Consider the following 13,808-nt stretch of genomic DNA (forward strand, 5'->3'; position numbering starts at 1 on the left):
ATTCTTCTTTTGGCCGTGAGCCGGTGTGTGTGCCAGTCCGCGCCAGTCCGCGCCCTTGTCGTGCCAGTGTGCTGAGACATGTCCGCCTCCTGAATTCTTTTGGCGGTATCTCCCGTGGTGCGTAATGGTGTATTGAGTTTTTTGTGAATGAATGGACAATGGTGCGCGCGCAGTTTGTTGACGAAATCACATACTTTATGTTTGCCCGCCCGGCGCAAATTGAATAATTCAATTTGCCCCATATGGTATGGTATGGGATTGGGTTTGGGAGAGGATATAAAAACTAGAATACGGGCACGGAAACCCCTTCAGCTATCATACCCCCTCTTCCGGCAAAGAGAGGCCCCATTGTTCACCCATATAGCGAGCGGATCGTGCAGAATGCCGTTCTAAACCTTAGACGGGCGTGCCCGGGAAGAGCTAGGGCACTACATAGATGAGGAATGTCAGAACTACGACGCACCTTTTCCTTTACCACACATATAGACATCAAACACAATATGAGGCTGTCAGTCAGGCCACCGACTGGACTTTGGCACCGCTAATACGGCGTCTGACATACTTTGTTGAGAGCTCACACATGACTTCTCACGTCAGTGGAGTAGGCGCGCAGGATTGTACGGCGATTGTCATCTGTGAACCCTGACACGTTGAGCAGGATCCCCTTTCCTCTCTCTTGACCAGGGCGGTGGAAACCGGCGTCACCGCTTCGCCGCAAGTGCGTCTGCGCAAGTTGCGCCTCATTGACATTGAGGGAGTGCGACTGCAGAATTGCCCGCAGGTCCTCCGATAGGTTTTCGACCCGCCCAACGAATTTCAGCTGGTTCAACACCCTAACGTCATCGAGCATAAAGTTGATCTGAGGCTCAAAATGCGGGTCTACCCTTCTTGGCAATCTCATAGAAGGCTGCACAACGCAATGCTCCAAGACTGACAGAGCGAGGCGACCATCTTCGCCATCAGTCTTCCCTGCGAGCTTCGGCCTGCACTTGCGCCAGGCCGAGGAGAACCCTCTGCGGCTCACCTCGTAAACGGCTGAAGCAAAGCGCTCTACCGGGTCACGGACAAAGGTGAAGAAGGCGTAGTTGTCATGGCGCGCGCGATTGGCTGCCGCATGCTTCCAGCTTCCACATGGAGGAAAATCACACGCACCTGCCCAGCTGCGGATGTAGATCGCACCGGGACACGCATCGCGAAAAAGCGACATGATTGTGGTTCCTCCGCTTTTGAAGATGTGAATGTAGCCTAATTTTCTCAAAGGGCAGAGCATGACTGCGCCTCCCTTGCTCCAAAATGATGCGGGTGGGGGATGACGAATCCTTCCAGCGCAGCCCGAGTCGTCGCACTGTGAGCTGTTTGTACCCAAAGAGGCCCGCCAGGACGCAGCACGGGCACGAGTCGATGCCGTCTCGCGCTCTGAATGAGTGCCGGATGCTTGCCGGTGTAGCCTCTGGTCATCGCCATTGACGATTGAGAGGTCCGGCGGGAGGGCCTTGCCAGGCGGATGGGGAGGCGCCGAGGGAGGTAAGGGCGCCAAGGGAGGTGAGAACGAGGGCGGCGAAGGTGGCGGGTAGTTGCACTCTGGTAGGAAGGCCGAGGTGCAGACAGCGGGAAGGGCGGGCAGGGGGCAGGCAAAGTGGTTGGTGCCGCCCAGCCCGCAGGACGTCAGCGGCAGGTTGTTGAGCTGCGACGGCACGGTGCCGGAGATGTCGTTGTCGAACAGGCCAAGATACTCCAGCTGCGAGAGCTTGCTCGTCTGCGGAGGGATGGTGCCCGAGATGGAGTTGCTGTACAGGTAAAGATACTTCAGCTGCGAGATGTCGCCCAGCTGCGGAGGGATCGTCCCCGACAGCCCTCGGTTGTACAGATACACCTCGGTGCCCGTGAAGGTGCCGTCGCACAGCGAAGTGCCGTACACGAAGGTGGGGCAGCCGGAGGAGCATGGCACGCTGTTGTCGCAGACCGTGCCCGCGGCCTCGCAGCGACCCGCCAGCAGGAGGAGCGCGAGCGGGACGAGGCGTGGCGCCGAGGAAGAGCAAACCGCCGCCAACAGCGCAAGAGCGAGCGAGTTTGCCAGCGCCATGGCGGGCAACCGTGCAAGCCGAGCTCGCGTCGCCGCGCCGCCGCCGGAGAACGCGTGTTTTGCACCGACGCGAGAGGATGCAGGTGCGCTCGAGGCCGAGGACTCACCAGAGGCCTGCATGTTGGCGCTGGAGCGCGGAAGAGGGAGCCGCCGAGTGAGAGCGTCTCAGGATTGACCTTGTCCAGCCTCTCTTCCGTGTGCTTTCTTTTTCGATTTAGGATTCTTTTTGTCCAACCATGTCGCGAGTGGACGGTCATAAAGGACCTGGCCCGCAGGTTGATCAGCGCGATGTGCGATGCGGCTGTTTACATGCATGAGGACCCAAAACTTGCTAACCACACATGCATGGCGCGCGGTGCGATCCACGGACCACGGCGCGCCCCGGGGCCTCACAGTAATGTACTCACCGGTCCATCGTCTCTCGGCGCTGCGGCGCTCCACACAGCGCGCCGGCGCTCGCAGTTCCCCGCCGGAGCTCCGCACACGCTCGGTCGGCCTCATTCTTTTTTAGGCAGTTGGTAGGCGACGGCCGACGCGGCGTACGCCGCGGCGCATGCTGCTGGCGCTTCGCGGGCTGAGGCTTGCGACGCCGCCGTGAGGGCGGTGAGGGCGGACGAGGGTGAGGCTCAGGCCTCGTTCCTCGTGCGCGCGGGGTGGCACCGTTCCGGCTGTGCGGGGGGCGATAGTGCGGACGGTTTTTTTGCGGTAGCTTGATGATGATGTATCTCTGCAATATCTGACCGTATCTCCCCGTATCTCCTTGCATCTCATCGCATCTCCCCGTATCTCCCCGTATCTGCCCGTATCCGCCCGTATCTGCCCGTATCCCGCCGCGGATACCGCGAAAAAAACCGTCCACACCAGGGATGGGGCGGGGAGGGGGCACGGAATCGCCGCCGGCGGGGGGCGAGGGCGCTAGCGAAGGAGGAGGAGCCAGAGCCCGGGGAGGATTGGGAGGGGGGTCGGCCGGAGGAGTACGCCGGCCTCTTCGACGGCCCATAAGGGGCCGTCGCCTGCCGTGCCATTTGTAGTGCCACCCAGTCCGAGCCAGTCTGCTGTGCGAAAAAGAACGAAAGAAAACAGACAACCCTCTGCTAAAGAAAGAAAGAAAACAGACAGACAACCCAAGGGAGACAACCCTCTGCTGTGCGAGGCGCTTGGCAGTTCAAAATTCGCGGGCGGTGAGGGCGGACAGGGTTGAGGCTCAGTCCTCCTTCCGTGTGCGCGCTGGGTGGTACGGCTCCAGCCGTGATGCTGATGGGGGTGGGGAGGAGGCGGCGAACCAGCTGAGCAATAAACTTTCGCACGCTCAGCACCTGGACGAGGTCACATGGACCACCAAGAACTGGCACGGGCTGCAGATGCAGCGCTTGTCTGTCGTCCTCCACACCGCCGTGGCGTGGCAGACGGTGAACGAGCTAGCGTGCGGGGAGAGCGGCATTGTGCATGGTGCGGAGTGCATTGCCGTTCTTAACGGAGTCGCTTAGGCGGCTCCGGTGGTGAGCCTGTGTGTGTGCCAGTCCGCGCCAGTCTGCGCCCTTGTCGTGCCAGTGTGCTGTGAGAGAGGCTTGTATGTAAGAATTCTTTTGGCGCTGCGTTGGGCCGGCAGCCTCGGCGCTGATCCAGGCTGGCGGTCAGGCGCGTCTGTCGTCATGTCCATCTACATCCCGGTCCAAGGTTCGGAGGAGTCGGTGGAGGTGCACGTCGACAGCCTTCCGGAGAACATTGACGACCTCTCCGACATTCTGCAGGCCCGCCTTCCCAACCCGCCTTTTACGCCGCTCCCACGCACTCTGGACCATCACCGCTGATCGCCGCCGCCGCCCGCGCCGCCCGCGCCCCGCCGCGCCGCTGGGAGACTGCCTCGTCTTCGCCGCACCTTCCTCTCGCGACGCCACTTTGCAACCGCTGCCAGCTCCCGCCCAGCGCGCTCTCTGCTGCCCCGCTCTCAGCTGCCGCCCCTTTCTCACGCTGCGACGCTCGTCTGCCCCCTCTCCCCGCCGCAGGCCGAGATGGCACCGCTCGACCTCTGGCTCCGCTTTGCCGTCGAGTACTACAACCAGGGCAAGGCGTTCGCACCCGACCCACCCCCACCCCCCCACCACCGCCGCCCACACACACACACACACACACACACACCGCCCCCCCCGCCCCCTCACCCTACCCCCCCACCGGACAGGCGGAGCACTTCGAGTCGCTGCTCCGCCCTCTCATCGAACTCTACTCCACCCCGCCAAACAACCCGCGCGACTACGAAAACATGCTCTACGAGCAGTTTGGCGCTCAGGACGAGATCAAGGTCCAGTTTGTGGCGGTCGTCAACGCCCTCGCCTCCTGCCACGTCGCGCTGGCGAGCCGCGCGCGGGACAGCAAGCGGCGTGCCGTCGAGTTCGAGCGCGCCAAAAAGTACTTTGAGACGGCGCAGCAGATCGACCTGCTCAACTCGGGCACCTTGGTCGGCGAGGCGGTGCTGCTGCTGCAGCAGGGCAAGCTCGAGTCGGCGAGCAGCAAGCTCGAGTCCGCCTCCGCCTATTGCCGCGGCTCGAACAAGCTCGCTGCCCCCGTCTTGCTCGGCCGCGCCTGCGCAAAGTTCCAGGCAGGCAGCTACTCGGAGGCGCTACCCCTCTGCCGCGAGGTCCTCCGGGCACGTCCGAGACGCGTCCGTCACATGTCCGAGTCCTGTCCCCCGCAGGCGCAGTCCCTCTACCGCGAGGTCTTCATGACCAACCCGTCGCCGCCGCCAGCCGTGCGGCTCGGGCTGGCGTACTCGGCAGCGAAGCTGGGCAACGTCTCCCTGGCGCGCAAGGCGCTCGAGCGGACCCTCGCGCTGCAGCCAGACAGCGTCGAGGCGCTGGCGGGGCTGGCGCTTCTCGACGAGAACGAGCAGCGCGTGCCCGAGGCGCTCGAGCGCCTCACCGCCGCGTACAAGCTTGAGCCGTCCCACCCGTCCGTCCTGCTGCAGCTCTCGTCGCACTTCTTCTTGCGCGGCGAGTACGACAAGGCGACCGCGCTCGCCAAGCGGGGCTACGCGGCGGCGGAGCAGTCGGCGTCGGACGGGCTCAAGGCTGAGGCTTGCTACAGCATGGGGCGCGCCTCCGCCACACCCGTCGCACTCCCGGAGGAGTGCCCGAGATGAGCCGAGAGTGGCCGAGCGCAGGCGCGTCTTCCACGCAAAGTCGGACTTCTCGTCGGCGCTGCAGTGGTACATGCAGGCGACAAAGCTGGCGCCGTCGCTGCTGCCGCCCTACTACGGGCTCGGCCAGATGCACCTCGTCAACAACGACGAGCGCGCCGCCCTCGACTGCTTCGAGAAGGTGCTCGCTTCCTTAGGATGAATAACAATCAGAGATACTGGGAATGAATTAACGACTGCTTCCCCAAAGGTGCTCGCTTCTTCGCCAGACAACGTCGACGCGCTCAAGCTGGCAGGCATGCTCTACACGCGCATCAAGCCGCGGCGGGACGAGCTTGCGACGCAGCGGCTCACGCGCGCGACTGAGCTGGCGCCGCTGGACGTGGTGGCGTGGCTCGAGCTCGCAAAGGTGCACGAGAGCGCCCTCCTATCTCTCTCGGCCATCTTTCGGCCACCTCTCGGCCACCTCTCGGCCACCTCTCGGCCACCTCTCGGCCACCTCTCGGCCACCTCTCGCAAAGGTGCACGAGAGCGCCTCCTCCCTCAGCGTCGCGCTCAAGGCGTACGAGAAGGCGGCCGCGCTGCTCAAGCGCGCGCAGAAGCTGGTGCCGGTCGAGCTGTGGAACAACCTCGGCGTGCTGCGGCAGCGGCTTGGCAAGCTGGACAGCGCAGAGGCCGCGTACTCGGCGGCGGCGCGCTTGTGCGGCGGCGAGGGTGCGTCGCAGCTCGCGGAGATGCAGCGCGTGACGGTCGGGTACAACACGGCGAGGCTGTGGGAGCAGCAGGGCCGGCTGGAGCAGGCGACGGCCAAGTATGTCGAGCTGCTGCAGGAGCACCCCAACTACGTCGACTGCTTTCTCCGGCTCGGCGCGTGCGAGCAGGCGGTCGGGCGACCTTCGGGCGCGCTCGCGTGGCTCAAGAAGGGGCTCGAGGTGGACCCGGTGAATGCCGACCTGTGGTGCGCGCTCGGGAGGGTGCACATGGAGCAGCGGGACTGGATGCGAGCCGACGCGTGCTTCAAGGCGGTGCTCGAAAAGTGCGAGGGTTGCCGCAAAGACTCGTACGCGATGCTCTCGCTTGCAAACATCCAGCTCGAGCTCTCTGCGCGCGAGAAGCACTCGTCGCGGCAGGAGAACGCGCTGCTCGACAAGGCGACCGAGCTGTACCGCGCGGTGCTGCTGCAGGAGCCAAACAACGTCTTCGCCGCGAACGGTCTCGGCGTGGTCTGCGCCAAGAAGGGGCGGTTTGCCGAGGCGAGGTCCATCTTCACCTCGGTGCGCGACGCGTCCGTCGAGGGGGCGGACATGGCCCTCGCCAACCTCGGCCAGCTGCACGCGCTGCAGCGCGAGCCCCTCGCCGCCGTCGGACTCTACCAAAAGGCGCAGCGGCGCGCCAAGGGGGCGCCGCCCGCGTCGCTGCTCGCCCTCGAGGCGCGCGCGCACTTCGACGCGGGCTCTCTCCCCGAGGCGCGGCGCGTGCTATCGCGCGCCCTGAGGCAGCGGCCGACCGACCTCACGACGGTGTACAACTTGTGCGTCGTGCTCCATCGCGGCGCGAAGCCGGCGCGCAACGAGACCGGGCCGCGCCCGCTCCCCACAGTCCAGCGCGCGCAGGCGGACGTGTCGCTCGCCGCGCAGCTGCTGCGCTCCATCGAAGAGGCTGCAGAGCCGCACCGCGTCGCCGCCGCTGCGGCGGGTCTCTCCAGTGCGCGGACCGAGTCGCTGGGCAGCAAGGTGCAGAAGCTGGCGGCGGCGCTCGAGGAGGAGGCGGCGCTGGCGACGCGCCGCGCCGCAGAGCAGGCGGAGCAGCAGCGCGAGGCTGACGAGCGGATCGCGGCCATCGCGGCGGAGAAGCGGCAGCGTGAGGAGGAGGCGGAGGAGGCGAGGCGGGCCGAGGAGGAGCGGGTGGCGGCGCTGATTCGCGAAAACAAGGCTCGACTCGAGGCCAAGCAGACCAAGTGGCGGGAGGAGGAGGCGCAGGCGGCGGAGGCGGCGGCACGTGCAAAGGATCGCAAGCGGAAGCGCCTCGCGGGGCCAAACGGCGAAGGCGGCAGCGACAGCGACAGCGAGGACGGCGCGCCGGCGCCGGCGCCTCCAGAGGAAGAGGAGGCTCCCGCCAACGACGACGACTTGTTTGGCTCCGACGCGTCCGACGCGGAGCCAGAGGCGCCCACCGGAGAGGCGGAGGGGGGGCCGCCCGCCGCGGCGCCGGGCGGTCGCCTCAAAAAGGCGTCCGATGCCGGCGAGGGCGGCGAGGGCGGCGCGGAGGGCGGCGCGCCAATGCGCGACGCGGATTTGTTCGGGGGCGACGACGACGACGACGCGGCGCCGGGGTCGGGAGGCGACGGCGCGGCGGCGGGCGGGTCGGGCGGCGGCGACACGGCGGCGCCACGCAAGCGGAGGAGAGCGGAGGTGGAATCGCCGCCAGCGGCCTCACTGGGTGACACGCACCCCGGCCCATGTGCCATAGGAGGGTGCTCGAGGACGACGACGAGGAGGAGGAGGAGGAGGGCGGGGCGGCGGGCGAGGGAGGCGCGCAGGCGGCCGGCGAAGCGGAGTGAGCTGTGGAGCGTCTACCTTTGCTTTGCACTGCATACGCGGCGCAGGCAGCGAGGGCAATGGCCACGCGGGCGTGTGTGGCGGCCGGGTCGCACCCAGGGCTGCTCCAGCCTGAGTCTCGGAGTGCGCGGTGGTGCCACAGAGAGGACCAGAGGCCGCTCTCAGAGGGAGCCGCACTCTAGGAGCCGCATGTCCATGTGGGGACAAACCATGCAGGGGCCGCGCGTGCCGCCGGGGTACTGTACCCACGTGTGGTGTGCTTGCATGCAACCACCTGTATTCAAAAAAATCCTCACACAAAATTCCCCCCTGGCCCTGCGAAACGAAGTCGTGCACGTGCTTGGCACGCGCGAATAATTATTGGGGATAGAAATTGGGATGGTGTGAGAACTCGCCTGACGCCTCTGGCTGGCGCCATGGCTCGTCCATCATCGAGAGGTCTGACCCTCGCTGGGTGTCACTCTAGACTCCTCGGTCAGAGCCCCCTCACCTTCATGTAGAGCTCGAACCCTTCCCGCCCGCTAACCGCATCTCGAATCGCTTTCGCGCCCTCGTCGTCCAAATACTTGCCGCCGATGTAGAGGGCTTTCAACACCTTGTTGACGCGCAGAGCGGAGGCCACGGCGAGCGCGGTGGATCCGTTGGTGGCGCCCTCGCCGTGGATGTTGTTGCTGGAGAGGTCGAGGGTGACAGCGCCTCGTTGACCTCCAGCGCCTTGCCGATGGCGATGCCGCCCGCGGGACCGATGTCGTTGCAGCGGAGGTTGAGCGTGGTCAATACCTGGTTGACGCTAAGGGCGTCGGCGATCGCTTCGGCACCCTCGTCGCCGATGTCGTTGCCTGGGATCCGTAGTGCTTTCAGCACCACGTTGACGCGCAGAGCGGATGCAAGCGCAACGGCGCCCTCGTTGCGGATGTTGTTGCCCTGAAGTATGAGGCTGGTTAGCGCCCCATTGTCGCTCAGCGCCTCGGCGATCGCAGTGGCGCCCTCGGCGCGGATGTTGTTGTGGTAGAGGTCGAGGGTTTTCAGCACCCCGTTGACGGGCAGAGCGGAGGCCAGTGCCACGGCGCCCGCGTCGTCGATGCCGTTGCGGGCGAGGTTAAGCTCGCGTCAGCACCCCGTTGACGCGCAGAGCGGAAGCCAGTGCCTTGGCGCCCTCGTAGCCGATCTCGTTGCCGTCGAGGTTAAGATATTTTAGCACCTCGTTGACCGCGAGTGCCTTGCCGATCGCCTTGGCGCCCTCGGCACTGATGGAGCTCTCGCCGATCGGGATCGTGTAAGGAGTAATGCCGATGTAGAGGGTTTCCAACACACTGCTGGACTTGATGATTTCAGCTACTGGTCTGCAATCCTCATCTGTAAGATTCTTACCCGCAAGGTTTATGGACGCCATGTTCTCCAGTTCTTGGCGGGTATTGCCCGCCTTGCTCTCGAAGAAGGTAGCCCAATCAATCGGAGAGCACTCGGTGCAGCCGTTGCAGCCCCCCCAGGTGCACTTGTCACATCCCAGGCCTGCGTCTTGTCCTCACAAAACGGCTTGCACACCGTTGGGGGCGACGGCGGTGGTGGCGTCGGAGGCGGCGGCGGGGGGGGCGGCATCGACGGTGAGGTCGGGTCGGTCGGAGGCGGCGCTATGGGGGGCGGCGCCGACGGCGACGAGGTCAGGCACTCGGTGCAGCCGTTGCAGTCCCCCAGGTGCACTTGTCCTCCCAGGCCTGCGTCTTGTCCTCACAAAACGGCTTGCACACCGGCGCAGAGCACTCGGTGCAGCCGTTGCAGCCCCCCAGGGTGACAGGTGCACTTGTCATCCCAGGCCTGCGTCTTGTCCTCACAGAATGGCTTGCACACCGGGGACGTCGCGTGTACGCCGACGGTGAGCGCCAGCGACATCACTGCACGAACCTGCGATGTGTGCACAAGCGTCCGTCTCCGAGGAGTATTTGGACGATATTTTGATTGCGTCCAAAATATGGGGGGAGCTCCGCGAGGTCGGGGCCCACACATTCCGCACACCCGCCGCCCGTGCGCGCGCCCCGCCCCGGCCGGGAGCGAGAGAGAGGAGGGACACTTTGGGACGGCAACAGACCACGAGTACCTCATTGGTCGGGACGGGGTGGGGCGGGGCGGGGCGGCGGCGGGCGACCGCCCCTGCTGATGCTGTGATGTGTGAAATCGCTCTCGCTCGACGACACTTACATCGGAATCAATAAGAAAAAGAATCACACGCGCGAGAAATTCTTCTTTTGCAACTTCTTGCTGCAAAGTGTAACGCTAGAATGACAGCGATGAAAGTACCAAAACTTGGTTGTTGGTAAAAACAGGGGGTGAAACCATAAACGACAACTGTCAATTGAGCGTGAGCCGGCCCCGCCGCGCTGCGCCAGTGGCCGCAAGCCTGCGCCCCCCTCTCTAGCCCGCGCGGAAGGTTGGGGCGGAGCGCGCGGTGGCGTCGATCTCGTAGTCGCGCGAGAGCAGCTGCATCTCCTGCAGCCGAGGGACATGCGAGGTGCAGCCGAGGTGCGGCCGAGCTGCAGCCGAGGTGCAGCTGAAGTATGGCCGAGGTGCGGCCGAAGTGCAGCCGAAATGCAGCTGAAGTATGGCCGAGGTGCGGCCGAACTACAGGGGCGCAGCCGAGCGCCGGAGACTCGGCTGTCTTTCCTGGGCAGTGGCGCAGCTCGCACGCGAGTGTGCAGTTCGCCGTTCTAGTGCAGCACAGCCTCGGCTAATCTCGGCGACATCTCGGCTAGAGCCCTCCTCCGGGATGATGAGCTCGTCCACGTTCCAGTCCTCGTGCGACCCGTCGGGCAGGAAGCGGCGGACAGTGATCGGCACCTACAAGGAACCCTCCGAGACGGCTCCTGGAAGGCTCCTGGAAGGCTCCTCGACCCGCCGGGGAAGCGGGAGGGGATGGGCGCCTTTCGCTGGTTGAGCTCCTTCATCGCGATCTTGAGCGGGTCCGTCTCCCCCTCCAGCTCCACCATCACCGGCGCGTTCATGCTGATCTGCAGCGCGCGCGTGCCGAGCACTCTCGCCCTCTCGAACCGAGTCATGTACGGAGTCGTGATCCGCTCGGCGGGCGGAACCGCCTCGCCGCTGCCGCCGCCGTCGGGCGCGTCGATCTCGACGATCCCGTCGTCGCGCCCCTCCCCTGCGACGCACGAACCCGGCACGCTTCGGGGAGCGGCGGCGGAGGACCCGCGGGCGTCGGGCCTTCTCACCGTTGACGAGTCCGTCACCGTCCTCCTCCTCGCCCTCGCCCTCCATGTCCTCCTCCTCCATGATCTCGTCATCTCCCTCAAAATCGCTGCCGGCGGGGCGGCGAGAACGCGGTGAGAGAGCGCCGCGCAGAGTGCGGTGGCGGAGCGGGCGGAGCTGCGGCGAAGGAGGAGGCAGGAGCGCGTGCGCGAGGCGAGTAAAGCGCACGCGTTGTCGTCGCCGTCGTCGAAGGCGCCACCATCACCGCCGTCCTCGTCCGCCATCGCTGGCAGGCTGCGCGTTCGGAGTGGCGGCGGCGGCGGCGTTTAGCCAAGCGCGAGGCAGGGGAGAGAAGAATTCTACCGCGGAAGCCCCTCTCACAGCAGACTGGCACGAACTAGCACCACAAAAGGCACAGCGAGAGAAGAATTTGAGGTGCAGAGAAAAGAATTTAATTTGTTCCAAGTGCTCGCAGCCTAGTATGGTTCTTGCACGTGTGCAAGATTGGGCGTCTTCTGCAGCAGTCCCTTTGATGGGAGGCCCCAGGGTGGGGGCCGCCTCGAACCCCTGGCCAGGGATTCGAGCGGAGGGTGCCCCGGATTCATCTATCCATAGGGCCCCGGTACATTCATTAGAACTGATCACTTTGCGCAGCAACCGTCGGCCGCCGCTTTTTAGCTGGACGGCAGTACGCTGCGCCGTCGCTCTGTCGTGCACGCTCTCGTGCTTCGTTGTGACACGGGAGTAGAGTCGAGAGGTAGCCCTCGACGAGACGACCGGCGCTGCGATGCCAGACCTCACTGCCGCCGAGCTCAGCATTCCGGCCGAGCAGCACCCCGATCCCGCAAAGCCACTGGTGATACCCGTCGACTCAACAGTGGTAGGCTCTACCCTGCGCTTCATTCCGTGGTCTGTGGTGGGCAATCCGGCCTTCCTCAATCTGCCCCCTCCTCCTCCAGGGATGCAACCGTCGTGGGTCCAGATTCCGCAGTGGGTCGCCATCAGTGCGCTTCTCCCGTTCAGTGAGCCCGAGCCCGCTGTGGCCACCTACTTTGACAGGCTCAGCGTCTTGCGGCTGGCCGTATTGGCCGCGGCTTGGCGCCGCATCCTCGGTGCCTTGTCCGACCTCGGCGTGTTCGGCACGGTGCACGTGGATGAGGATACGTTCCGTACGGTGTGCGTCCAGGCTCTGCACTCCCGCCAAATCCCGGTGCCCGAGCTCTATCTGCAGTGGGGCGATTTGGGGTACTCTGAGGCGATCGTGCCCTTGGGACCAGTGCCATCTGCAGAAGCAAAGGCCGTCGACTTCTTGCAGTACGCGACAGTCGGGGCTCTCTGCGACCCTGCGGCCGACGTCCCATTCGCAGCCCTGTCTGACATGACCCGCTGCTTGGGGCCCGTCTTCACGGCGGCAGCGCGCGTCGATCCCATGGGGAGCACCGTCGTGGGGGCTGCATCGCTCGCCGCCGCCGCTGGTCACATCACTCCGCGAGCGAGCGATGGGCATCCCGCCCTGCTCGCTCGGCATGTGCTCAGCATGCTGAAGACTACCCGCTCGAGTTTCCCGGCCTGCCTGAGGACCAACTCTTTTCAGAACTACTCTGCGGAGGTTGAGACTCGCGCCGAGTATGTGGGCGGGACCACCGTGGCGCGCGACCGAGTAGCCGAGCAGCGATGCTCGCGCGCCATTGCAGCCAAGGCGCCGACGCTAGACTCCCTGCTCCGTGCGCTGCCTCGGCCAACACCCCCGTCGGTCGTTTATGAGGCCTACCGGCAGCTCGTCTCGCTCTACTTTCCGACGGACCGGCGCCCTATGGACCTACTCCTGACTGATCTGGATGCTCAGCTTCACGCGCGGCTACCCACCTACCAACACGCGCTGACCAACGGCAAGCCGTTCGCTTCGATTCTGGCGGGGTTGCGCAAGCTTCACGAATCGCTCGAGCCCTCGAGGAAGGCGCCAGTCGTGACTTCGACAGGCGACTCCGAGGACTCGGCGTTGGGCAAGTTCGACCGCGTGCCGGCTGGCCTTCCGGACAACTCACTCCGAGAGGCCATCCACAGCGCCCCCTTCCAGGACGCGGTCCGCAAGATTGGCAGCATCGACCTCTCCACCCCGAATGGCCCGGCCTCCTACACCGACCCGCGTGGCTTTGTTCCGGTGAGCATCGGCGCGCACTACATCGGCGACTAGCTCACTAAAGCGCCATTCTTTGGGAACAAGATCGAAAACACCGTCGTCAAGCGCGGCTCTCTGGCGCCTCCGCCCGCTCTCGCACCATAAAGCACGTGTCCTTCGGCACGGTCGTGTATGGCATTCCTATTGTCGCGCTCGAGACTGTTGGCGTTGCATGTTCGGTCGTCCCTCGCGCGCTGGCACGTCCCAGCAGGTGCTGCGCTTTGTTGCCCGGGGCAAATTCCCCCCCCCCCCCCCCACCCCACGTTCATTACACGCAGCCTCAGCCAGAAGGAGCTGCCTCTCCGCATACTCCCTGTGCTCTTCCACTTATCGCACCTGCCTCCCCTCAACCCCCCCCCCCTGCATTCATACCCCCACCACACCCTGTGTTCATACCCCCAGCTAGCTCTTCTTTGCCTGGCCAGAGGCTCTGGTTGTGAATAGTGGAGGTCTCAAGTGGTGGCCAGAGTTATTCCTCCGGTCCTCCTTCTATTGTTTATATCGTCGGCCTACACAGACCCCCCCCCCCCCCACCCCGCGGTTTGATGGGCCACCGGCCACGGGGACGGGCGCCCCCTCTCTCACGCACTCGTGCCAAGGAGACCGCGAGCGAGCTGGCGATTTAAATGACAGAAAACAAGGGAGTGGTCTCAGGGCGGC

The 13,808-nt window shown here is 64.9% G+C and overlaps 5 protein-coding genes across 5 annotated transcripts; 3 read left to right on the top strand and 2 right to left on the bottom strand.

Annotated features, from left to right (window-relative positions):
* Window positions 1-509: 509 nt before the first annotated feature.
* Window positions 510-2,083, bottom strand: EMIHUDRAFT_233264 (hypothetical protein; the record flags this gene model as incomplete). Its single annotated transcript, XM_005782269.1, has 4 exons — window positions 510-541; window positions 697-859; window positions 1,025-1,124; window positions 1,551-2,083. The coding sequence occupies 4 exons, from the start codon at window positions 2,081-2,083 to the stop codon at window positions 510-512; spliced, it is 828 nt and encodes a 275-aa protein (XP_005782326.1).
* Window positions 2,084-2,319: 236 nt separating this feature from the next.
* Window positions 2,320-3,570, top strand: EMIHUDRAFT_233265 (hypothetical protein; the record flags this gene model as incomplete). The annotated part of the gene is made up of 4 exons (XM_005782270.1): window positions 2,320-2,328; window positions 2,606-2,736; window positions 2,995-3,057; window positions 3,237-3,570. The coding sequence occupies 4 exons, from the start codon at window positions 2,320-2,322 to the stop codon at window positions 3,568-3,570; spliced, it is 537 nt and encodes a 178-aa protein (XP_005782327.1).
* Window positions 3,571-4,343: 773 nt separating this feature from the next.
* On the top strand, window positions 4,344-6,505 carry EMIHUDRAFT_72710 (hypothetical protein; the record flags this gene model as incomplete). Its single annotated transcript, XM_005782271.1, has 5 exons — window positions 4,344-4,718; window positions 4,797-5,125; window positions 5,205-5,397; window positions 5,467-5,625; window positions 5,738-6,505. Coding segments are annotated over 5 exons (1,824 nt in total), but the record flags the coding sequence as incomplete, so codon positions are not given.
* A 4,029-nt stretch (window positions 6,506-10,534) lies between these two features.
* Window positions 10,535-10,863, bottom strand: EMIHUDRAFT_47669 (hypothetical protein; the record flags this gene model as incomplete). The annotated part of the gene is given in 2 exon segments (XM_005782272.1): window positions 10,535-10,606; window positions 10,618-10,863. Coding segments are annotated over 2 exon segments (318 nt in total), but the record flags the coding sequence as incomplete, so codon positions are not given.
* Window positions 10,864-11,756: 893 nt separating this feature from the next.
* EMIHUDRAFT_113463 (hypothetical protein) lies at window positions 11,757-13,163 on the top strand (the record flags this gene model as incomplete). The annotated part of the gene is made up of 1 exon (XM_005782273.1): window positions 11,757-13,163. One exon carries the CDS (start codon window positions 11,757-11,759, stop codon window positions 13,161-13,163), a length of 1,407 nt encoding a protein of 468 aa, XP_005782330.1.
* Between the last annotated feature and the right edge of the window lie 645 nt (window positions 13,164-13,808).

This window comes from Emiliania huxleyi (genome assembly GCF_000372725.1).
Source record: "Emiliania huxleyi CCMP1516 chromosome Unknown EMIHUscaffold_190, whole genome shotgun sequence".
In the NCBI taxonomy this organism is placed as follows: Eukaryota; Haptophyta; order Isochrysidales; family Noelaerhabdaceae; genus Emiliania; species Emiliania huxleyi.